At 39.5% G+C, this 23,503-nt stretch overlaps 2 protein-coding genes across 5 annotated transcripts in view; both read right to left on the bottom strand.

Moving 5' to 3' along the window:
* Window positions 1–2,966, bottom strand: part of mink1 (misshapen-like kinase 1) — a 31,246-nt gene extending 28,280 nt beyond the window's left edge. The window contains exon 1 of the mRNA XM_085420346.1: window positions 1,560–2,966. Within this exon, the coding sequence (XP_085276472.1) occupies window positions 1,560–1,616 (57 nt within the window). The 5' untranslated portion in view covers window positions 1,617–2,966. The remainder of the gene's footprint in view (window positions 1–1,559) is intronic.
* A 698-nt stretch (window positions 2,967–3,664) lies between these two features.
* On the bottom strand, window positions 3,665–23,239 carry pld2 (phospholipase D2). 4 transcript variants are annotated; one of them, XM_085420342.1, is made up of 25 exons: window positions 22,959–23,239; window positions 19,753–19,913; window positions 19,538–19,665; window positions 18,697–18,711; window positions 17,842–17,984; window positions 17,603–17,696; window positions 17,432–17,497; window positions 16,518–16,576; window positions 16,177–16,422; window positions 15,929–16,072; window positions 15,760–15,843; window positions 15,526–15,604; window positions 15,290–15,400; window positions 14,996–15,172; window positions 14,753–14,909; window positions 14,509–14,627; window positions 13,970–14,083; window positions 10,926–11,030; window positions 10,488–10,576; window positions 9,476–9,589; window positions 8,915–8,961; window positions 8,600–8,734; window positions 6,775–6,928; window positions 6,430–6,547; window positions 3,665–6,315 (listed from the first exon to the last, which is right to left on the bottom strand). In XM_085420342.1, the coding sequence occupies exons 2-25, from the start codon at window positions 19,883–19,885 to the stop codon at window positions 6,091–6,093; spliced, it is 2,856 nt and encodes a 951-aa protein (XP_085276468.1). In that variant the 5' UTR covers window positions 19,886–19,913; window positions 22,959–23,239; the 3' UTR covers window positions 3,665–6,090. The 4 variants fall into 4 exon arrangements, with proteins under 4 accessions (XP_085276468.1, XP_085276467.1, XP_085276469.1 ...); XM_085420341.1 differs by having other exon boundaries at window positions 23,055–23,239; XM_085420343.1 differs by having other exon boundaries at window positions 19,753–19,889; window positions 23,055–23,239.
* Between the last annotated feature and the right edge of the window lie 264 nt (window positions 23,240–23,503).

Here is a 23,503-nt window from a genome sequence, read left to right as displayed (position 1 = left end):
AGAAAACTACAAAAACAATTCGACACTTATTTATTCTGGTGGCTTATCATGTAGATTTTGGTGGTGAAACTTCTAAGATGTGAAAAACAATTAGGTAAATTAATATTATTTTCCCTGTTTAAACACACCAGTAACTTAACCTTAGCAAAATAAATGACTAGTCATTGACCTGCTTAATCACTATTATCTAGTGCAGCATTAAGTATAAATTCTCTAAGACGCATCTTTACTGGTTCTGTTTCACTCATTAATCAATAGTAGCAGAGCTGTCATGTAACAATTTGGGGTCAGTGTATTGCCCAAGGAAACGTAGCACGGGATCAAACAACCAACCCTGCATTTAATGGACAACCTGCTCTATCACCTGAGCCACAGCCATCACACGGTCAGTTTTCTTCAGTGGAATACCCAGCCATAGATAGAATCACAAACAAACTACTATTTATTTCCACATCTCAGCTGTGGTGGGCAACAAATCCTGGGTCATTTTTTGCACCTACCCAACTGTTCTTATAAGCAAACTGCTACTTAAATTACTAGATCCACCATTTAAATACACAATAAATTATTACTAAATGAAGTGCAAGATTAAATAATTACTACAATTTTTAGAAACTAGGTCACATCTGCCTGTGTTGTTAGTGAAGGCTTAGGTGAAATTTCCAGGTGAAACCTCAGAAGAAGGTCAGGGAAACAGGACAAACCTGCCCAAACAATCAGTATTTGGGTAAAATATCCTGATCTGTTTAGCCCCAATACCATGTGAGAGCTACACTGAAATACTAGAAATTCTTCATCTTTTTCAGAGGGAATCCTATGAAACTATGAATCTTACTTTGTCAAGAAAATGATGGTATTACTTTAAACATAGTTTGAATTGGAGTTATTGGGTAGCCTTTTGATCACTTTAACTGTAGATGGGGATTCAACAGTCAGTCAAACATTATCAAAATGTTAAAAGGGATGTGACAGATTTCTTGACTCTCGAAGAGTTTCTAATGTTGCAGAAGTTAGGATTTTCAAACTGGGGACTTTAATGGGACACCAGTTAAAATACAAAAGGAACAAACACCAGGTCTAATTTCTTCACGAACAGTCTGATATGTTACATTATATCAACAATATTAGAATGTTATCAGAACGACACAGATGTGCCTTTTTCTTATGGAGTCATAAACCTCCATAAAAAAAAAAAATACCACCAGAAGACAAAATGTTCTTTAAATAAACCAGCCTTCCCATTACATGATGTAATCACACAGTGGCCCAGTGTTTATAGATACTGGTGCTTATTTTCCTCCCAAACCAACAAATTAACATTGTCAGGGCAGGGTAAGGTGGTCCTTTAAGGGAGAAATCCCAACATATACTTGGAGGATTTGTGTACAGACTGTACTGCTATAACGCAGGCCGATTGATGTTTATCCCACCTTAACTTTTTCGCGTGGGTGTTCAATGGTCGTGCTTGTGTCTGAGGCGAACTGGCATATGACATAATATCTAATGAGTCCGTCTGCCATCATTTTACAATTCACTTATCTGGTAATAACAATACTCACCCTCAGAGCTGCGAGGTCTATGTCATCCAGGCTTCTTGTGGGGGCGTTTTCAGACATAGCTGGCGAAACTTATCACGCTGGCTAATAAGTTAGCCACTAATTTGACAAGAAGTGCTTAAGGGGGATTTAAGCGGCCGATCACGCGAGGTTATAACGGCCTAAACCCAGGGGAAATACAGCAAAGTGGCGGTCCAACACGCAGGAGCTGTAGCACTTAGATTAGCAAATGCATCGCAGAGAGCGGACAGACGCACCCAGCTGGCTAGCTCACGTCAACTCTGACCGAAAGCTGTAAATGTTATTCGCACTTGTTTTACATTAATGCCGCCTGCGGCAGCTAATCAAATCGCATGCAACTTAAAAAGTAGGATTTTTTTAGACAGGCTGTCAACGTTGCTGTTAGCCGCCCATTTGATATCGATCTAACAACTGGCAGGTTTCAAATGCAGAGCACCTCCGCTGTTGATGAACACCATGCTGCGTTCATTTTGACAAGACGCCGCTTCTCCCCTGCTCTCCAACATCCCAGCTAATCTCACATATGATACACCGATGCGTGTCACCGAGGGGGGAGAAGAAGAAGAAAAACAACTACCAGACAGGTGTTGTGTGCTACTGAAACATTCCTACTTACACTGATAAAGTATGCTATTTTTTTTATTATTATTTACGGTTTAGCAGCGCAGTGATTGTTTTACTAAGAACGCAACGTCTGATGTGATGGCGTCCCCGGGTCCGTCCGCACCGCACCAGAACCGACCGTCAGGCTCTCACTGCTGGCCTTAAACCTCCCGGGATTTTGTCACAGATTAGGAGCGTGGGGAGGAAAAAATGGAAAAAAAGGGCCTCGTTTCAAATGCGATTCCCTGCGGCTGCAGTTGTCAAACTTGTTAACGCGAGTTAAATTCGCCCCCCGGGTTTCGTCCAGAGCGCACAAATAATCCGAATAGCGAGTCAGGTGTGTGCGGTTAATCTAACGTTTAACTGGCCGGCTGGCTAACGCAGCTAGGCTAGCGAGCTAAATTGTCTTTTCCAGAATAAACTTTCCCTTTCCTTCTTCATCCATTTTCTGTGTTGACAGTCGCGCCTAGCACTGCCAACCTTCCGGGGGAAAACACGGGCAGACGAGCAGGCACTGTGTTATCGGCAGCCACCGTAATACTTGTAAGCCTGAGCACTCGACGCTTCAAAGTTGAGCGCTGCCGTCGATCTCCGGCGTCCAGATTTTATGAACTTGCAGTCATAGTCCGCCACTGCTAGAATCGGTGCAGTTTCTAACTGCGGTATAGCCGCCAAACTTGTTATTTCGCCATGTTTTGCTTCCCAAGTCCACTCCTCCCTCCCACTCGCAGCCTAGATGTAGTCTTGTTGGGTTTGTACTGACGATTGGCTGCACGCAACACTCCTGAAGTGTTTTCTCTTCTCGACTGGCTACGGTGCTTCATCAGGGACAAATTACCCGAAATTACAGTGGACTTCAGCCTACGCAGCTGCCTCTGTCTTGTTTGAGCTGCACAGCTAAGATCATCCCTAGGCATACCTGTCCTGCTCTGGCCTTCTGGGTCACTGGATACACGTTTAAGGCTAAAATACTGCTGAATAAACAATGCAGATTTTGGTAATAAGTGCCACATCTAACAAATATTCTCCTCGTCTTGGTTTTATGTGTGCGTCATCCAGCAGATTGGAGATTGTTATAGTCAGTTTTCCATTAGAGCAAGCTCACCTTTATAGTGCTTGTCAATACTGCATGAATCAGTTCCAAAGCTTTTCCAGATAAGCACCTGACTGTTATTAAAAGAAGAAGAAAAAAAACAGACTGTATGGCAATAACCTGAACAATGCATTAGTCATTTAGTGAACATTAAGCTTTCATGCCACGAATACCAGTTTCCTGTGTAAAGCACATGCTCTCTCTTAGAGTAACTATTTGCTTAAAGGATATCCAGCTAACAAAGGATATTGCTTCCATGGTGACAAAAGTAGTTTAGATATAAACAATTAACATTTCCCCTTTTCTGTTTCTCTTGCCATGTGATAGACACGTCTAGACAGTCATTTTAGTTGCGTTAAGATTTTATACAGAATAGAAATGCATGCTGATACACATTTGAAAGTTTTATTTTTTAAATATATTAAATCCAGTTTGAATGCAGTCTTTTCTTTTTAAAAAGAAAGCACTAATGTTTACAAAAGTAATACAAGAGAAGGCTGAAAAAAGTAAATTTTTCAAACAGAGTAGATATTCGGATATAAAAAACAAGTTCATGTTAAAAAAAAACAGAATAAAATACAAGTTGCTCATAATTGCACTAACAAGACTAAGAATATTGGTCATCGCTCTCTACCCCTGAGTGTTAGTAACCCTATACATTAGTAATTATAAGGTAATGACATTGATCTACAGAGACAAGGTTTCACACAGTGACTCTCAGGAATGAATACAAACACATTTCAATGAGTAAGAAATTCATAAAAGTGGTTTGGGAATGCTGATTATTGGTCTATTAAAAATAAAATTCATGAGAGAAACCGTATAAGGTCACTTTTCGGTATATTACAGGCATTTCTGCAGAACTTAAAAGGAACACCAGTTAAGACAACCACTTTGGGCTGCAAGAAAGAGGGTAGAAAATATATATATGGAAGGGCTTATAGTGTCTTTTAATATCTTACATAGGTAAGCATCCATATTTCTAAACACAGATGCTTTAACTGAACAACAATCCTGTGAGACACTTCATGTAGACTTGGTCGCATGGGGCACCTGTCCCATTCACAGACAGCTTTGCAATGGAACCGCCAAGGTAATGTTTTTCACTCATAGGTGTGTGTCAGAAGCTCATACAACAGTCTGGATTATTCACTTAACTGTGATTTACTGTCATTGCATTGTTCTGGGTCATCTTTTATCTGGTCTCTTTAAAAGAAACATGTGCAAAGGCTCAACCCCCTTCCAGAACACACACACACACACACAGTAGTCATAACACTAGCACAAGGCTAGGAATATAAAACAGAGTCCCATTTACAAGTTTTACAGACTGGCCTTTATCCTCTTCTGCTGTTTGTTGCTGTAAAAAACTTGTGATGAAAGTGCATGTAATAAAACCTGGCCTAGTGCTTCAGATATTGAAAAATGAGTTACAGTTTTGCCCGAATGCACAATCTACAGTTGCAGAAAAATGTACATTCCCCCTCGCTTTGATTTTCCATCAACCCTTAGAATCCAATTCCTGTTTTTCTAAGGCACATACTGTACCTTACCCGCTGTATTATTACATGATATCTCAGTCAATGCAATGACACAAAAGAGGTAAAGGTTTCCTGTCTATTTTCACCAGCAATGCTACAAATGTATCCAGTAGAAGACATTTAAAGACTTCCCAACAGCAGTCACGGCTTGGTCACAGCTCAAGGGAATGACATTTCAAAAAAACAGCCCCGTGATGCCCCAAAATGGCAATCAGTGAGAACGTGAAAACGACATCACGTCACAACTCAAGTCAGCGTTATGGCTAAAAATAGTGGACCTAAACAAACGGCTATGTCTGTGAGCAAATGTAACATACGGTACACATGAAAGATGCTGGACCCAACATAAAAATAGCTGAGATATTCAGTGGTCTCAAGTGGGCAGTGGAATGTTCTGTTCTGGACTGTCGACAGTATGGTGGGAAAAATTCACTAAGGTGTCATGGAGACTTAAAAAAAATGCAACAATTAGCAGGAAATCAACCTAACACCCTTTAATTATCTTGTTCTGCTTTTCTTTCCGCTCTCACAGTTTCCCCACCTGATCATATATCCAGAAATGTTCAGCAGCCCTAGCAGAATATTAGCTTCCTTTTTCCCAGTGCACCATCCTGATTTAGTAAGTTGTACCTCTTATCAGCACTCTCCCTATTCTGCCCTATCCAGTCTTTATTTCAGCTACAATCCAGTCATCTCTTTATATCCGTCACCATAACAACCACAAATGTTCTGACAGATTTTCTGGCACTGCAGTGAGAGGTGAAGCCTCAGAGGGAGAGAGTGAGAGAAAAGAGACAGAGAGAGAGAGTCACCCACCCACCCAAAAATCGTGCACCAATAAATGTACACTATGTTCCCAGATCATGTGAGATGCTTGATTTCTAATACAACCTTGCAATCCTCTCCTGACTCATACATTCATTTATCTGTGCTCTGCACCGCCGCCAGACATGCAGATCAGATCACACTGAAGCTATTATAAAGCAGACATCACAAACAAATTGGTCAGCACAACCTAATATAGACAGGACATTGTAAAATTTGCATGTCAGTAGCTAACATCAGTCACATTAGCCCATTGTCAATCAAAAAGACAAAGTAATCATAAGTGGATCATTAATAAATTTGATAAGGGTAACACCTCTCTCCGCCTCTCACCATTCAAGTGCTGGTGCTGTAACTCCTTCTGTTTACTGTGCTGACAACAGGAAAGATGGTTGCAGTACAGCAGCAGTTGCATTGTCATGTAGTGGTCTGAACATGGCTGAGCTGCTGCTTATGTCCACAGCCCTACAGGAGCCATGCCTTCTTTAGTGTTCCGTGGAGGCAGCAAGTTTTCCTTACACAGGAACTTTAAGGGGAAATGGACCAGCACTCCTCGGATGGCCTTTAGTTCCTCTTTGGCCTGCTCGGGGTCTGTGTCACAGAGGCGAGCCACATTTAAATAGTCCCTCAGGGCTTGCATGCTATGGACACTGTTGCAGGGCAGGCACTTGAACACCTGTGATACAGTAGGGCCACAGAGCCAAGAAGAACAAAGAGCGGTGAGAGAAGTGAAAATACATATTGATACAATTAGATATATATATAAAAAGGTTTTTGGGTCAATTCACACCTTGTCATAAATGTTAACATTCGTTTTAGCAGTGTCATTCCAAACCAAGAAGAAGAACTCATCACTGATTGGATCGTCAATATTTATACTGGGGTCTGAAGCAGCTCCAACAAGAACCCTGGTATAGCAAAGAAAAGGCCAAAAATATTCAAATAACAGAAAAAAATATGGTTAAGTAATGACAAAACTGCACAGGTTTCCCATGCAGGATCAAATATTTTTGCTTGTCTGTGTGTAAAAAGAAGCCCATATACTTAGAGGTCTCACTCTCACATTTGTATCTTGTAGCAAAACTACATTAGACTATAAGTTGCTAATAAGTCATCAAGAGGCTTTTGCCCTGACCTGAAGCACTCTTTGCGTAGAGCAAGTGTCAGTGGTCCTGCCTGGTATTCCTCCCCTCCCATGATGGATGGGACCCTCTCTTCATCTTCCACAAATACTGCCAACTCACTGTCTCGGGAGCCCAGCATGCTACGGTCATTAATGTTGGCTGATCCTGGAGCAAAAACGGACAGTACAAGCATTTACAGTGTGTCCATTCAGAAGCATGATTCATGTAAAAAAATAAATAAATAAATTAATAATAATAATAAAAAAAAAATAAATATATATATATATATATATATATATATATATGTTTTAGCCTTATTTAAAATGAGTGCTGCTTTTTTTTTCTCTAGTTCTGCTTTATCTAATAGGTCCATGGACTGTTTAGAACATTTTGTTTATCTTTCTTCATGTATTAAGTGCAAAAGAAAAAAATACATAGAACCTATAGCCGACAACCTATAAGGTGTACAGAATATAGTGAGAAATCTCCAATGCATTCACGTCTATTTACTCTGGAGGAGGCTGTAAAATTTTGGAAATGGAGTTCAATATGTCAGCATGAGTCTCTAAAGCTCAAATCTGTCTAATGACAGAGATTCGGAGGTGATTTGTTGACAACATCCTGATTTTTTTTTTTAAATTTTTTTGCCGCTGTTAGCCTCTGTTAGTGAAACTTTCTTTGAAGTGGTTCTAACATTTTTGACCTCGGATATTTTCATACAGTGTGAAAATGTATTCAGACTCTTTATCAGAGTGATCTTTAGGACACTCTAGTCTAACATTAGCTAGCACAATGTTAGCATAACCAGCTGTTGTTGCCATTTAGTTGGCTAATTATCAGCTCTCCAGATATTGGAGGATCACATGTCTGATCTGCTGACAGTAAGTAACTGCAGCAGTATCGACATTAAATACGATTGTTTAAGCGTGTTTTTTTGTTAGAGCACTGACTTCAGTTCAGGAGATAAAACAAACGCATGACCCTTCATACCTTCTTGAGTCTAAAGGTGCAGACATAAATTACATTTGTCTCCACACCTATGAGTTCACTTCTCCTCCACCTTTGGCGTACTGTGTATGTAGCTGTCTCTACCCACATACATAAAACATGATTAAGCGGGACGGCGATGTTCATCTGAATCACTGTATTCAAGAGGGTGGGGTAACATGGTTAACTTCCATCGATTAGTGCCCGCTTCTATGTATTTTTAATGGATTACGTTTATGAGAATGCATCAGTTTGTTGGAAAACGTACTTACACACTAATCAATATTTATAAGTATGTTGTTGAGTATAATATTCTGTTTTTCTGTTCAACAAACTCAAAAAACAACTTCACTGTACCTTTAAGAATTCAGATAAATCTTTTTAAAAGGTAATACAAAGCTAACTGTCATCAATAGCTAGTGGGTTCCAGAGCACGTTTAAGCAAATGCAATCCCTCTGTTCCTCCCACAAAGACTTGCATGTGAATCTGCATATTCATATGGAGTAAGCCTAAAATCTTAAAGAGTGTAAGGCTAAACAATGAAAGAAAGAAAGAAAAAAGAATTCAAAAGTCATTGCACTCATCCATTTTTTAAGTCGTCCTATTTTTTTTATCTTTTTATATATAAATGACTGTATTCGTTCATATCCGTATTCTACAGTTATAGGTGCTACTAAACTACATATAAAATGTATCGATTCAGTTTTATTGTTACACTGAAAGCCAAAAACACATTAAAAAAAATCATATCAGCTGCAGGCTGCATTATGTCATCATCATTTTGTCATGAACCTCTGTGATGACTCAAGGTCAGAATTATAATCCTTGAATGCCCAGCGGTGACTCACCAATGATATAGCAGCGGTCATCAGCAATGAGGGTCTTGCTGTGAACATAGATGAGCTCTGTGACAGGTGACTCGGAGAGCTGGGCATGCGTCCTCAATCCGCACAGTGTGATGTACTCTGTCCACTGATCCTTCACTGCAGGCCAGAGCAGAATCACATTATTTACATGAGATGATGTGAAGTGAAGACCAGTAGAGTCAATTTAAAGGAACAACTCAAGGGGAAGGAAAGATGCATGTTAGCCAGGCAGCAAAGGCTGATGTCAGGCTGATTTCCGAGGTCTAACAAAGCAGGTAAGTGACAAAAAAAACTTACATTCGCTTAGTCTTGACAGGATGGAGAACTCCCCTCGGCACATGGTCCTAGGATGACAGAATAAAACCTTACATTAAGAAAGCCAGCCAGCATAAGGGGAAATAATTTAGGAATCTCACAAAAAAAAACCCAAAAATATCTAGAGCATATACAGAGAGTACACTTCTGGGCATAACATCAAAGGCAGATTTGGAAATGTGATGGATGATAGTGAAACCATAACATGGCCATGCTGCATTCTGGCAATAACAACATGCTGACAAAGCTGATTAAGCAACATCACTCAATGTAATATGTAATATGACTCGATATGCTCTATTCCAGTTGGACCAGTTGATTGATAGAAACCTTACATGCATGGTAGCTACCCCAACTTCCATTACCAGTTTTATTGACATGTCTTATGCATTTTCTATCAGTGACATTTCTGCTCAATCAGAAATATGTCTTTAAACCAGACGAAGCTGAGAAGTCTTGTTTTTACTGTGGCTTTCATAAGTTGTAGTGCTTGCTGATGTGTGGGCTGAGTGCAGAGTGCTAATGGGCGGAAAAGGCTCTCACCTGTAAGTGAAGTGCAGAATAGCTTGAATGGCATTTCCACCTCCTGTACTGATGTCTCCTTCAAATCCAGGAAGCAGAGGCACCACCACATACACCCTGTACTTCTTCTTTTCTCTGAAAAAACACAACATCAACACTGTACATTGTACTCTGCAGATAAAAGATGAGGTCTAATGTATATTTCTATTTGGTTTTGTTATTTCTTTGAACTAAACATTTTGTTTCAAATGTGTACCCCCAGTTTACCAGCTCAGTGATATTTGCATTTGTTCTTACATGTCTTGTCTTAACTTCTTTCACAAACTGCTGTTTTAAAGCCACAGCTTTTCTAAACATTTCAATGCAACATGGAAAAAAAACACAAGATAAATCTGATGGCATGCAAGGACCTGAGCGAGTTTCTGCTGAATTACAAAGTATGGAGCTAAATCATGGTCAAAAGTTTTACTCATTTCAAAAAGGTGATTTGAAGTTGAAATTCTTTTTGATATAAAAATAATTTGAATAAATTATTTGTTTTCATGGAAATGACTTTTTTTTTTAAGTTTCATTTTTTTCAGCTTCAAATTTTATTTTCTGTTACAAATTAATTTGTTTTTTCAGTTTCGGGCCTTTTCCCCCCGCTTTTTTTCCATTTGTCAAACTTTTGACCCTGATTTTGTGTTGTGGGCATGTGTCAAGTGGGCGAGGCATGGGCAGGGCATACACTAATGATTGACAGCCGCTGTCACACATCGTCACAAGTTAAAAATGAGCATCTTAGCTGAAGATGGCCACTGCTCCTTCATGGGATGCTGCTGGCCAACAAGTAAGAAACACTTGTAACCGTTGTATGTGTGTCTGAGCTGATAGAATTCAGCTACTTCTGCTTCTTAAATTGCCCAGGGACTGCAGATGGAAATTAGCTAGTAGCTAAATCTGGTACAAAACATATTTAATGAATGCATTTTGTACACAGCCCTTCCGAAAGACAATAGACAAATATTAGAAAACCAACACACTCAAATCATACCTGTAGGCACGCAGAATTCGATTCACGATTGCATCACCAATGCCATTATGGACAGTCTTCTGGTCGGAACAGCTGATGAAGAACTGGTTCTAAGGGCAGAGGCAAGGCAGATGGTGGCTCAGTATGAGGTGAGGGCCAAAGCTAGCAGGTAGCTGGCAATGAAGGAAGTGGGCTTTGGATATACTCAGATTCAGGAAAAGTCATTACAGTAGGCATGCTGGTAAACAGATTTGTTTTTTCCAAATCAGAGCCTATTCTTGGGCAACATATTTGCGATTACGGTGACAATTTTGTCCCAATGAGAGCCCTGACTGTATCACTGCTGTCTAAACCATATTAAGGCACAGCGAGCCTTAATATGGTTTAGACAGGATGACACACTGCCTGCTTAAAGATGTACATTTATCTGTAAAGTGCTACAATGTTAATCTTAATTACCTCGATGTAGATGTAGTGTTCACTCTTGTTGATGGTGTCGATGTAGGCGTTATGGATTGAGCTCTCACAGGTTCCAGTTGACCAACGATCAGCAGAGCGCAGCACCTGAGAAAACCCCAAAAATTCAACTTAGCACTGGATATACTTATAAATCATGCATATATTTTATCTCTTTTCAATGGTGTCATTTTACTATTACTGTGGATATTCACCATTGCAATCACACTTACATATCATATTACCATGGACATGTAAATTCGCCCATTTCTATGAATTTTAATAGGATACTTAACAGAAGAAATGGAGCAGATGCACAAAAAGGGAGCGCACCTCTTAAAGTTTGAAGACAGATTGTGTAATCTGAGGCAATGAGCCTGAAACCTGAATAAAGCAGCTACAGAACCTGATAGGAAAGCTACAACATAATGGGGAGCAAGGGTTATGGTTACAGGCCACCATCCACAATAGAAGTATCTGTTACTGGACACTCACTGATTGAGCGGTTTTAACTGCAGCATGTAACACTGGCTAAAAATACTGATTAAATACAGTTCTAACATATTGTCATCTTGTTTTTGAATTATTCTAACAAAACAAGCATCTTCACAAAGTTGCTAACGCACAATCTTTAGCAATATATTATTATTTTATTATTCTGTTAAGGGGATATCTGCTAGTTGTGCTGCTTATGCTGGTGTCTCTCTGGACCATAGATCCTATGAAGCCTGTTGCAAATGAGATACTGCCACTTGTAATCCCACTCTGTCCTTGGCATTGCATTTGTTTTCTCTGGCTTTACTAAACAGGATAAATATGTTGGAAGTAGTTTTGTTCTACAGGCTTTACTTTTGTTCCACCATCTGCCATAGCACAAAAAAAAAAAACCCAGCAAATACTGAATAGCTGCATTTCCAACACTAGAACAGTGTCTCTTTGTTGTAGCACAGAAATACCCATCTGATTTCCTCTGTAAGATCTGACCTGGCAGCACAAAAGAATAAATTCATGTAAAAGTCAGTAGAGGTCTTTCATTCTTGGCTTGTTTACAGCAATTAAGGTCTTAAATAATTATTCAATAAGAATACAGTATACATATGACCAACAGCAACGTTTCATTAATGTGCACTCTACATGTTTTCAATTCTTCTTGCCGTCTTAACAGTGATGTTGAAAGCTCTCTTTACACCATGTCATTATAGCTTGGAGCTGTGTGACACAAAAAGTCTTTCATATGAGCACTGGCAGCTAGAGGCAAAGTCTTTGTGTTTTCCCGTATCCAAGGTTGACCTTCTGTGTAGGAGAACCCAGTTTCTATCAAGCTCTAGTGTGAAGCCTACAGTCCTGTGCAAATGAAAGTACAGACTCTTTTAGTTCTAAGGTTTTACATATCAGACAGAATAAAAAAAAATTATCTGGTTCAAGCTAGCCTGCCCAAATAATCACCGCACCACCACCATGCATGACAGTGAGGTGTGACAGTATGAGGTGTGTGGTCTGATCTGCCGTGTCTGGTTTATGCTAAATCTGTAGAGTCTGCACACTCGGACACTGGAGGGAATTTGCTGGGACATCCACTCCTGGGAAGATTGGGGGCTATCTTTAATATTTTCCACTTGTGAATAATCTTTGTCACTGTACAAATATGGACTTCAGATTGTAAGGAAATGACCTTAAAAACCTTCCCAGATTGATAGGCAGCAACAACTTGCTTCTCTACTGGAGGTGCTCACACTTACTGATGATTAGTTAATGAAGTGCACTTGATTAGCAGCACCTGGCTGCTACTTACCCTCGTAATTCCTATGGAAGCAGTAAGATTGTACTAAGTTTTTCACACACTGCTTTTCATTTTGGCTTCATTTTTGTTCACTAAATAATGACAGGGTAATAAGTCATGTTTTGAAGTTCATCTGAGATTGCATTTAAATAACTGTGCAATGATGAGGTTTCTCTTGTTACATAAAACATTAGAAATGAAAGGGGTTACACTTTCTTTTGCACATGACTGAACTGCTGAAACAGAACTGTGGAAAGTTTTACAACCAGCTACAGTTCTGCAGCAAATATGTAAGCAGTGATGAATAAAACTATTATATAATAATATAATAATAAATACTTATATAATGTATCTAGCATGCTAATGTCACATCATATGCACGAAGGCTCACATCTTAACCTGTCAGTGTTTTGACGACAATGTATGAAAGGGCTAAAAAGGTGCTCTTTGGACTGCAGGAAAGATCTGAAAAACCTATGTAAACATAAGCAGAGTCATTAAAGAAGGATTTTAACACTGCCCGTGTAAACAACACATTCCTCTCAAATGGAAAAGTCTAGGCTTTATTAAGTGATTATAATCAATTAAATTTGGATTACAACAAAGTTAAAGGACCACAACAACCAAAGTGGTTCCAGTATGTTTTCCTGCGTGCTATCCTTGGCAATAGATGAGAATATGCTGGGCACTAATGATTGATTGATTTGTTCATGCTTTTGGAAACTATACTCAGCAGCTGTGGGAGGCACAGTGAAAGAGTTAGAGCCACTAACCTGTTTAAGATTACTTGCTCCTTGTATAATTGACAGCATATAAAGAAAATGGTCATGTTGACCAAAATGATATGTTGTTTTACTTTAAAGCCCACAAAATTCACAATTTAATTTGCATAATATGAATTTGCACATCTGTGCTGTTGTCAGCAACCTGGAACACACAACAAGCAAACAGCTCCAGATACAGAGTCCACCAGCATGTTGCTGTTGTTGTGGCTCTGCAAATTACCAGCTGGCTAACGCATCACATTAGCGTTACTACTGGTGATTTAAGCAAATTGGAAAAAAATATAGTTCTCAGAGGGCCATGGAAGTGGGTAGTTACCCACAGGGAATTCCTGGAACTGTTTAATCTTAAAGCACCTAAAACATACCCTGACCACAGTAGCACATATGTGGGCCTATCTGTGAGCAAAAAGACTAGAACTTTAAAAATTTTATATTTACACAGATGTTGACGTCATCTTGAGTCTGTGTGTGAATATACATACCTGCACTTTGGCTTTCTTGGACCCAGGCACAGTGAATGGCAGAGAGTCAGCAGTGGAATGAGACTTGGGGAGTAGGTAAGGGTAGAAGTCGTCTTTGTACTTGATTTTGAAGATCTGAAGAGGACAGAAAAAATGAATCAATTTCAGTTTTGTCACTTTCCTGTTACTCATGTTTCCAAAGCATTGCTTAAAGGTTTTTAAGCAATACTTCTAATGGAAACATGAGGGTTGGGGATGTTTTTGTTTTTTTTAGGACTTACTGTATGAGTCATATTACCACACAGGATACAAGGTCCAAGTCAGTAATACAGGAGTCTGATTATTTTAAGCTCTGTTTTAGTAAAGATCACCTATTTTCAATCCAATGTTTCAGTTTCACAACTTTGGATATTTATAGTATAAATGTTAAACCAACCTGTAGCTTGTACACCTATAGACTCATTTGTAAAGCAAAAGTGATGTTTACAATATACATATAGATATTTAAAGATCAATGTTAAAACTATTGCTGTTTAACACAGCTTTCTTTTGTGTCTGACCTTGGTAAAATTCCAGCGCTGGATGAAGTGGCGGGCTACATCCCTGGCAGCTTTGCCATGAAAAGCTGCAGACAGGTCACGCCACGGCATGCGAGGAACTGTAGTACGATCAATGTTATCTGACAAGATAAAAGAGGGGGGAAAGGAAGCAAAAAAAACCCAAAACAAGTCTTTCATCTCTCTGTTCAGGCATTGTCAGTGTATGTGTGTGCATGAGCTGCTGAAAGAAATTTAGATAGAGTACCTTCAAATGGTCTATCCAGCTGGACCCAGTCTCTCTTGATAAAGTTATTGTAATCTTTGCCAAGCCACAGTTTAGTGTTACCAGTCAAATCATGTGGGTCCTGCTCTCCTTGCTTATCTGGCTCAGATGTTTTAGAGCCACCAGCCATACCATTGCCCTGGATAACAGAGTCATCCATTACAGTCTGTACGGTTCACAGTACATTCTTACATCTACATCGTTCCTCGTTTCGCCTTCAGTTACCCCGTCGGTCGTCTCTGTCAAACCAAGGTCAGTTAGGTGATGCTGGCTGTCATCCCATCTCCCAAAAGCCAGGTCAAGCCCCCCTACAAAGGCTACTGTTTGGTCAATGGCCACCATCTTCTCATGGTGAGCCCACAGAAACACCACAGAAGACACGTGGTCAGGATGCCGCATCACCTGACGGATCAGTGGGTAAAACTGGTGTTAAAATGTGCATTCAGGGCTCTTTTGACAGTTATTTGTGTCCCTCCTCTCCTACTACTCTACAAGACATTGTGCAGAGAAGTGAAAGACCTTGATGTTTGGGTGCATATTCATTAGAGTCCTCTTGCTGTGCTCACTATTGATGCCAAGTGCCATCTCTACCTCTTTGTACAGCAGTACACACACTTTGACTCCCATTTCCTGCAGAAACAGGTTCATTTAAAGTAATGTTATTTTAAAAAAACTCTACAAATTATATACATTTTGAAAAAGAAGAAGAAAAAAAAACAAGATGGCAACAAAAACAAGACAGAGAGACTCCCTACTGCTTTGCGTTTGAGGATCTCATCGAGCCGCCAGTAGTAGTTAGTTGCTGGTCTCTTTAGGAAGACTTCAGGACTGAGCCTGTGAAAAAAGCCCAAAAAAAACAAAAAAAACAAAAAAAAAAAAAAACGCGCACACACACACACAGAATACGTTTCCAGGTTTAACTAAAATATTGAAAAATTATAGTTACATAAAGATTTTGATCAGCAAATCCAGACATTTTTGACACCTACCACCAATCTGTGATGAAAATCTCCTCCTTGGCTTGTTCGAGAGCATCAGCCAGGTCAGCGAAGTAACCACTTCCATTCACATACCTTCAAATAATGAAAGGTAAATTGAGGACAAATCCTAAAAGATTATTGGAATTATTACAAATATGAGCCAGACTACATAACTGACCATTTAGTGAGCGTGTTCTCCCGCGGTGGAGCGAATCCTTCGAAGCGTTGCGTTTTGAGAAAGTCACATGTTTCTGCCAGATGCTTGATTTCAGAATTCCACCATTGACTTTGCCTATAGCCGTTGCACTTGATAATCAAATTCCTGATTAAAAGGATTAAAAGCACAAAGGCAATACGTGCATCACAAACACAGCAAAAACACGCAAAACTCAGTACATATAATACACAAAGACAAAGCTGACCTACCGATTAAAGTTCTCAAAGCACACTCCATATTTGGTGCCTGTGTCAGCACGACCCACTTTTGTTTTGAACTCTGGATCAAACAGCAGCACAAAGTCGATGCTGCTACTATCTCGTTTCATGTACAACAGGAAAGAGTCTTTCACCACCAGCCAGCGGCGTGACCAGCGGAAGCAGATCTGATGATGGCCTATACAGTTCAGGCCTAGGATTCGGTGACCCCCTGACCTCTTCAAGATATATCCCTCCCTGAGTCAAGATCAGACATATTATGCAATGAACACCTGCCATACCCTTATTCACTCCCAACCCACTAAAATACATGAGCTCAGTGTTTTGCTTACAAGCCCTTGGGTCCAAGATCAGAGACAAAGGAGAGGGGACTGATGGAGAGGAACTCCAGCTGCAAAACAAAATATAACTCAAAATGCAGTCATTTTACTTGAGATTTACTTTGTATGTCGAGATGGTACAATGAAAAGTCTTGAGCCACTTCCCTTTTCTTTGTATTTTGCTAGAAACATTAGAAATAGGTGCAACAATTTATTTAAAAATGTCCAAACATACATGGGAGTACAGTATAAAAATCAAGAAAATCAGGTACTGTACAATTCTAACAAGCTTCAAAGTCAATATTTGGTCATATTTTGTCCAACTCATGACTGAGAGTGTTCCACTGTGGGTTTTTCTATCCACGTATCCTTTGCTGCATTGGCATAAACCTGTTGCCAATTAGAGGCTTTCTAGATGGGTATTGTATGGTGAATCAAAATGTGAAAGAATTTTTCTGTGTTCGTGCCAAGTTTTAGACTAATAGCTTTGTGGGAATCATTTTGTTGTTGCAAAAACATCATTTCATTCTTGTAAGACTATGTTATCTTTTGCATTTTTGGTAGATTCATTTTATGAAAGTGGGTTAAATTATGTGTTTTTATGACAGGCTGCCTGACACAATTTAAAACCGATTCTTTGTTAAGTTGTCTGTTAAGTGTAGACAACACTGGTTCATTCCTTGGGTTAGGTGCATCTTTTGTACTTGAATGATGTACTTGAATGATGAATAGGTATGCGTTAAGTGTCTTAACAAACAAAAAGACATTTCTCTAAAAATAGTCAGGTACTAGGACTGAAAATGTATGAAAAATCAGCCATTTTTAAAGAATATCTTGAAAAGGTCTGGGTCCTTGGAAGCAAAATATACAGAGGGCTGATTTAAAACTTTTGCAATGTAGTGTATATATTATTCACCCATGCTTACCATGCTGCTATCATTTTTACAGAATGTGTTCTCCAGTAGACAATTCAGGTACTCCTCAAGGTATTTCTGCATTAGAAGAGCACATATTTACAATTTACTTACCAGCTGCTACTTGTAAAATTATGTGATGCTTCAAAATATGTTCAGTGTGTGGAAGACTGATTTATATACCACTTTGCTGGAGGTTCTTCTGGCCCACTCAGTCCCATGTAGGCTGGGCATTTCCTCCGACATATTTCTCAGCTGCTGCCTCTCCTTTGCAAATCTTTGAGGAAAATTTGAATATTCAAAAACATTCTGCGCTTGAGAGAACTGCCATAAAAAAAGCTCAAAACAAACAATTACTCAGATTTCAACTGCATTAAGAGAGAAAGGACAAGTTGCACAGTTAAATCGATCAGCACACCAACCTTCCAATAGGCAGTAAATGAAGCATCATCTTGTGCTTGTAAAGGTCGCGATGCACCTCCTGAAAGTTCTTGTACTTCCTCTTTATAGTCCAGTGGAACTGGCCATGTGTTAGATGCAATGTATACAGGGTCCCAATACTAACCTGGAGGGACATCATTGATATCATACAAAAACACAAGTGTGGTGGTGAAAAAGGGGAACCACCAAATGGCAAAAATTTGAGTGATTTGAATGGAATAGAATTTTTCTTATTAGCTCTTGTTTTCATAGCAACTGGACTGTGTTTTGCCAGCCACAGCTTTAACGTAGTTCCCAGTAAGAAAGAAAGCCACAATTTGAATAGACAGATGAATTTATATCTAAATCACTTACTTGGAAGATAAGAGTTAAGACACCCAAAGTCCTTTTTTAATTGCCATTTTGTAAGTGCTGCAGATCAAAGATGAACCAGGAAGTAGCGTAAATGTTTTTTTTGTTTCATATCCTCCTGAGAACCTATGTCCTCATATGGAGAAATTACATTTAGGCTTTTACGCACGTTCTACTTCATTCTACTCAATAAAGTGTTTTACACTTTGTAAAAATAAAAAAGAATGACCCCAAAAAGTTGATTCTGTTCATCTGGACAGTGAAGAAGTCACTTTCTCCCACTGAAAATACTTTACTGTGTTGTAAAATAAACCCACTGTTTCCACATGCAGACAGTTTTTATAATCAGCTAATCCCAAATAGCTAAGATTAAAAATGCATTAAAAAAAAGTTTGGGTTTCCGGAGGATATAAGCAAATCAGGCAAGACATTTAGCATGTGGATTGGATTAAAACACGTAGAAACAAGTTTCTAATTCTACTTACATTCACCGTTCTGGACTGTGGGAGAAAGAAAATCAGAGAATGTGGATACCAGAATATGGAAAGTATATGCAAACTGACTGAGCCATCCAACTAAAACTCAGGAGTTAACTTACAAATAAAGTGACATGAAGATCAGTACTTGTTAAGATACCCATGAACTTCTGCTTTTTAATATAAATGACTATGTAGAAATAAATGTGACTGACTGTTTCATGGTCATATGGTTGGTTTCAGATCACTTAAATATTATCTTTAGGACTCATTCAACAACAGTCATAATAAAATTCACCACAAATGAAAATCTGCTGTTAATCATTTTGAATGCGAAAGAAATTTGATTTAAATGACTTTGAACGTGGCATGGTTGTTGTCTCTGGTGCCTTGCATCCATGGTTCAGGCTGCTGGTGGTAGTGGTGTAATGGAATGGGGGGGTATTTTCTTGTCACACTTTGAGCCCCGTACTACCAAGTGAGCATCATTTAAGCACCACTGAGCATTGCTGCTGGCCATGTTGATCCCTTTATGGCCAAAGTGACAGCACACTGTAAAACCCTGAAACAGCCTGCTCAGTAGCAATAAAGTTTTCTTTTGTAATTTTATCGCTCCTTTCGCTTCACTATGACTTAACGTCATGGCAAAGTAGTCAAATTTATCCCTGGCATGTCCTGAGTCAAAATCGAAAATGGGATTGTCTGTTGTTACACAGTTGTAAAGAGTTACTTATTAAGCATAAGTGTGTGTGTTTTCACTTTGGGCCCATCAAGAGCTTTCTATAAAGATTCATTAGTATCCCAAAAAGAAAAAAATGTAAAGGGTATTTTTGTAAGTTTATGGAGGTACCCTTGAGCGTGTAGTGTGCTTCTCTGTGTTGTCCAGTCTGCATTTAACAGGAACATCAGGGATGAAATAAGGTATACCCTTATCTTCTATTTCGGAAAGACGATGCACCACGATGAAAGGACGTCCTTCTGCGATTTGAAAAATTGAAGCAATCAAGAAAAATGGTTTTCTGGGAGCTTCTATCTTAAACTAAATTCATTTTCGTCGTTTCTCACCACTGCGCGACATGAGGCCATCTAGCTCGTCTTTAGTCAAATCGTGGCAGTCGTGTGAGAAGCGTCGTCTATTAAGGCTTTGGGCAGCTGCGCTCTCTGCCAACGGCTCGATCACGTCCTCTGGACTGGCCATAGCTCTGTTGCACAAATGATCAAATGCCCTGGTGAGAAGACAAAAGAAAACAGTCCAGAGATCAAAGACATGTGAAACTGTGGCCTTTCTCGTGATATAGATCATAGCAAAATCGGATTTTAAAGCAAGAGTATCTGACTTCAGATTTTCTGTAGGAAAAGTAGTAATAAAGGCAATAATACAGACCTGTAACCACAAACATGTCAGCTTTAAAACAGACAGAGAGATGCAGTTTAAGTGTTTGATGCTTAGCAAAATCCGTCAGTGTGATCATGACCTTGAAGTGAATCTAATGCTCAATAATGATGACATATCATGATTGCTCAACAGGACCACCATTATCACTTCTGTAAAAACAGACTGCTTTAGATATCACTTGCATGAAAATAGAAAGTAAACTGGAAATGTTTGTCAGCAGCGACCTGCTAGGCAAGTCGTTTATGTCAAAACATATGAGAAGTTTAGGACAAGGTTACTGGTGAAAAAAAAGGGTGTGTGAAACCCTTTGTGTTGCATGTTGGTAAATGTAGAATAGCTGAATGTTTCCTGGAAAACGAGGCTTAAGAAAAAAGAGGGAGGGAGCCTGTCTCTGTTAAGAAGAGAGAGTTTGAAACAAGGGTAAGAAAGAAAGAAAGAAGCATAATATGCGTCTGCATTCTTTTTATCAGAAACGTGACTTTCCACTTCCACTACAAGCTACACAGGATCATGTGTAGCAAAAACAGGTTCAGGAAGAATAATAATTGAAGATCCCGTCACAATTACTGTGTCGGGCGTAAACTAGCATCTACTAATAAGGAGACTAAGAGTGAAAACAAAAGGAAATGTGACAGATGAGCTTAATAATCAGCACTTTGTGGCCAAGATTTCTTTCCACTTTTTGCTCATGTAATGAATCAAAAGCACTGCTGTTGAAGAGATCTGCACATTTGCACAGTGTATTCATCCCAAATGTGTCATCTGTACAGCCAGGTTTTTTTAAATATAGATCACCACTGCGTATATGTTGTATTCGTATAAGCTTTTTTGTCTTGACAACAATCTGGTTTAGATATTAATCCCATTAGGATGGATCTTCCCCACCTTTGCTTCCCAAGAAATCACAAGTGACATTTTAATTGCTGTGGAAAAAAATCTCCACACTAAGGCCATACTCAATTTCGGCTATTTCAATTTATACTTTTGACTTTTTTTGGTTATTTCCACTTATGGAGCTGGATCTTTTTAAGACACTCACATGTGAGATCTTTGGTGTTTCCACACACTTTTAGGTGTTATACTTTCGTATGAAAGACTTGCTCACACTTGTCCCTAAGCAAGCAAGACGCACAATACAGAGGTAAACATGATAAAAACTAAACCAAAACAGATATTTCTCATTAAGTACCAAACCCAACTAGCTGCTGTTATCTGTTTACATTTTGAAGGACTAAAGTGTTAAGTGTTGACTTAACGTGATTTCCCTGCATTTTGCATGTCTGAGTCAAACTTTACCTACACTGTTTGCTCAGGTTACTTTCACGGTAAATACTACACTATACCCACACTGTGTTTTATAAAACATGAGACTAATCAAATTGGAATGCTGTGACTGGCTGAGAAGTAAGCTATTAGCAAGAGTCCAATGATCGCAATCCTTTAAACACACACGCTATGTGTCAAGAACAATGTGGCTTTGTTTGTGTGTATGTGTGGGGTGCAATGGATGACTTTTATCTCTCAGCAGTACCGACTCTGGAGCAATTACAAATACTATCAAACACACTGATAGCAGTGCTGTGTTGAATTCAAAACATATTTTGTGTTTGTTTGGATAATGAAAAGGCAGGAGGTGAGTTCAAATCCACCATCTAGTTGGAGCCTTTCTGTGTGGAGTTTGTATGTTCTCCATGGGTACTCCAGCTTCATCGCGCAGCCCAAAGGCATGCAGTCACTGCGGTTATGTGTGAATTTCTCTATGAATGGCTGTCTGTCTCTCTGTGTCGGCCCTGTGACAGACTGACTACCTGCACCCTGCCTTTTGCCCTGTGACAGCTGAAATAGGCTCCAGCTTCCAGAAATTGAATGGATAAGTGGAAGAAAATCTATGGATAAAGGGATAAATAAGGAGATTCCTGACTTTGCTGACTCCCAGTGGTTATCTCAAACAATGACACCTGGCAAGGGAAGGGAAATGTTAGGAGACGATCAGCAAAACAATCACACTTCACATAGCAGCTTAATTCCATGCAGTTTTCACTGATGGCCTCAACTAGATAAGGATGGCACACCCTGCAATGATGATGTACAATCTGACATCACAGCTGGGTGCGTGTACAGGTGCAGCAGTGTACCTCTGACAATCCTTCACCTGCAACCTTCCCCCTCCGTTTTTTAAGCTGTTTGCATACCCATCATATTTTCTTTTTCTTTTAAACATCATTCATCAACTCTTCAGCCTGAACATCAGCTGACCTATTTAAAAAATGGTCTTCCCTTGATTAAGGGGAAGTTGTGCTTTGCATACGTGATTTTTAAAATGAATTTGTATGGGAAATCTACGGACCGACTCTAAAACGTGCAACCAAGTGACAGAAGACAATTGTTAGTCATCAACTTGATGACTGAAACAACAGCGCTGAGTCAACACTTGCTTACCATCAGCATTTTCCCCCAAAACTGTGCTGTGGCTAAGAATAGTCCGCCTGATCACGTTTTTAAAGCGTTAGGGCAAAAAGTCAGTGTTTAAAAAAACGTCTTAAAGAAAGACAAAGAGAGAAATAAAACAAACATCTGATGGAGTTTTCTTAAGCACACACCCTAATCTACACTAACGAAAATCACTTTTTAATTTTTTCGCCAAAGACAAAGCATCTATAAGCAGCAAAGTCTACTTAAGACTCCAGGCTGGAAAAGCTGAAGGCTAAGTTTTGGCGTCTCCACCCTTTCCCTGTTTCCCTACTACAGCCACAATCCACAAAGAGACTCGGTGTAGTTAAAAAAAAAAAAAACTTCCCATATAAAGACATCTGTTGGAAACAAAACATAGATTTAAGCGCGGCACTAATAGGATCGCCGTATTCCTTATCTCTACCTGCGAGTTTGCAGCTGGACAATCCGCACTCGTCAGTACTGCGACAACACAGCGGGTGGAAACAGAAGTCCGACATAGGCCTGAAAAAATACTTACTGTCAGCTAAGTTCGAGCCACGGATCGGCTCACGGCGGCTCCACACTCAGGGCGAAGAGCTTAAAGAGTCATTCAAAGTAACAAAAATGTTTCATTGTAGCCCAACCGGAGTATCAGAGAAGAGTTCATCAGTGTTAACCGTGGGTGATGCACGCTTTAGTCCCACCCACATTATTACTGGCTGTCCGATGGGACAGCGTGAGGGAAAAGATAACGTGGAAATGGTTTCTGCTGCTTTGCCACTGTTATTAGGTAAATCATACTATGTCCCTTTTTATTCTTATATGGAAAAGAGCCCGGTGATGTTCGGAATTTTGACACAAGACAAACAATGACTTCCTCCCCCTCCGGTACCTGCGGCTGTGTACATAGCAGGCGCATTCATGGACTTAGTTCACGTTACTGACGTGTGGACTGCCACAATTATCAAACACGAACACAAGTCCCGA

This window comes from Rhamphochromis longiceps, linkage group LG10, assembly GCF_057381845.1.
Source record: "Rhamphochromis longiceps isolate RC_006_pf linkage group LG10, R_longiceps_female_GT1.1, whole genome shotgun sequence".
NCBI lineage: Eukaryota > Metazoa > Chordata > Actinopteri > Cichliformes > Cichlidae > Rhamphochromis > Rhamphochromis longiceps.
Note: the sequence above shows the minus strand (reverse complement) of the source record. Positions and strands in the feature narration are given on the sequence as shown.

Bases quoted from the DNA above. Each gene is read 5' to 3' on its own strand.
- pld2 (XM_085420342.1), bottom strand. From the start codon at position 19,885: ATGGCCAGTCCAGAGGACGTGATCGAGCCGTTGGCAGAGAGCGCAGCT. The intron at 8,962-9,475 runs GTGAGAGCCTTT...CTGTCATCCTAG, and splicing joins ATTCTGCACTTCACTTACAG to GACCATGTGCCGAGGGGAGT. The intron at 6,929-8,599 runs GTGAGTCACCGC...TTTTTGCTCCAG, and splicing joins TGACCGCTGCTATATCATTG to GATCAGCCAACATTAATGAC.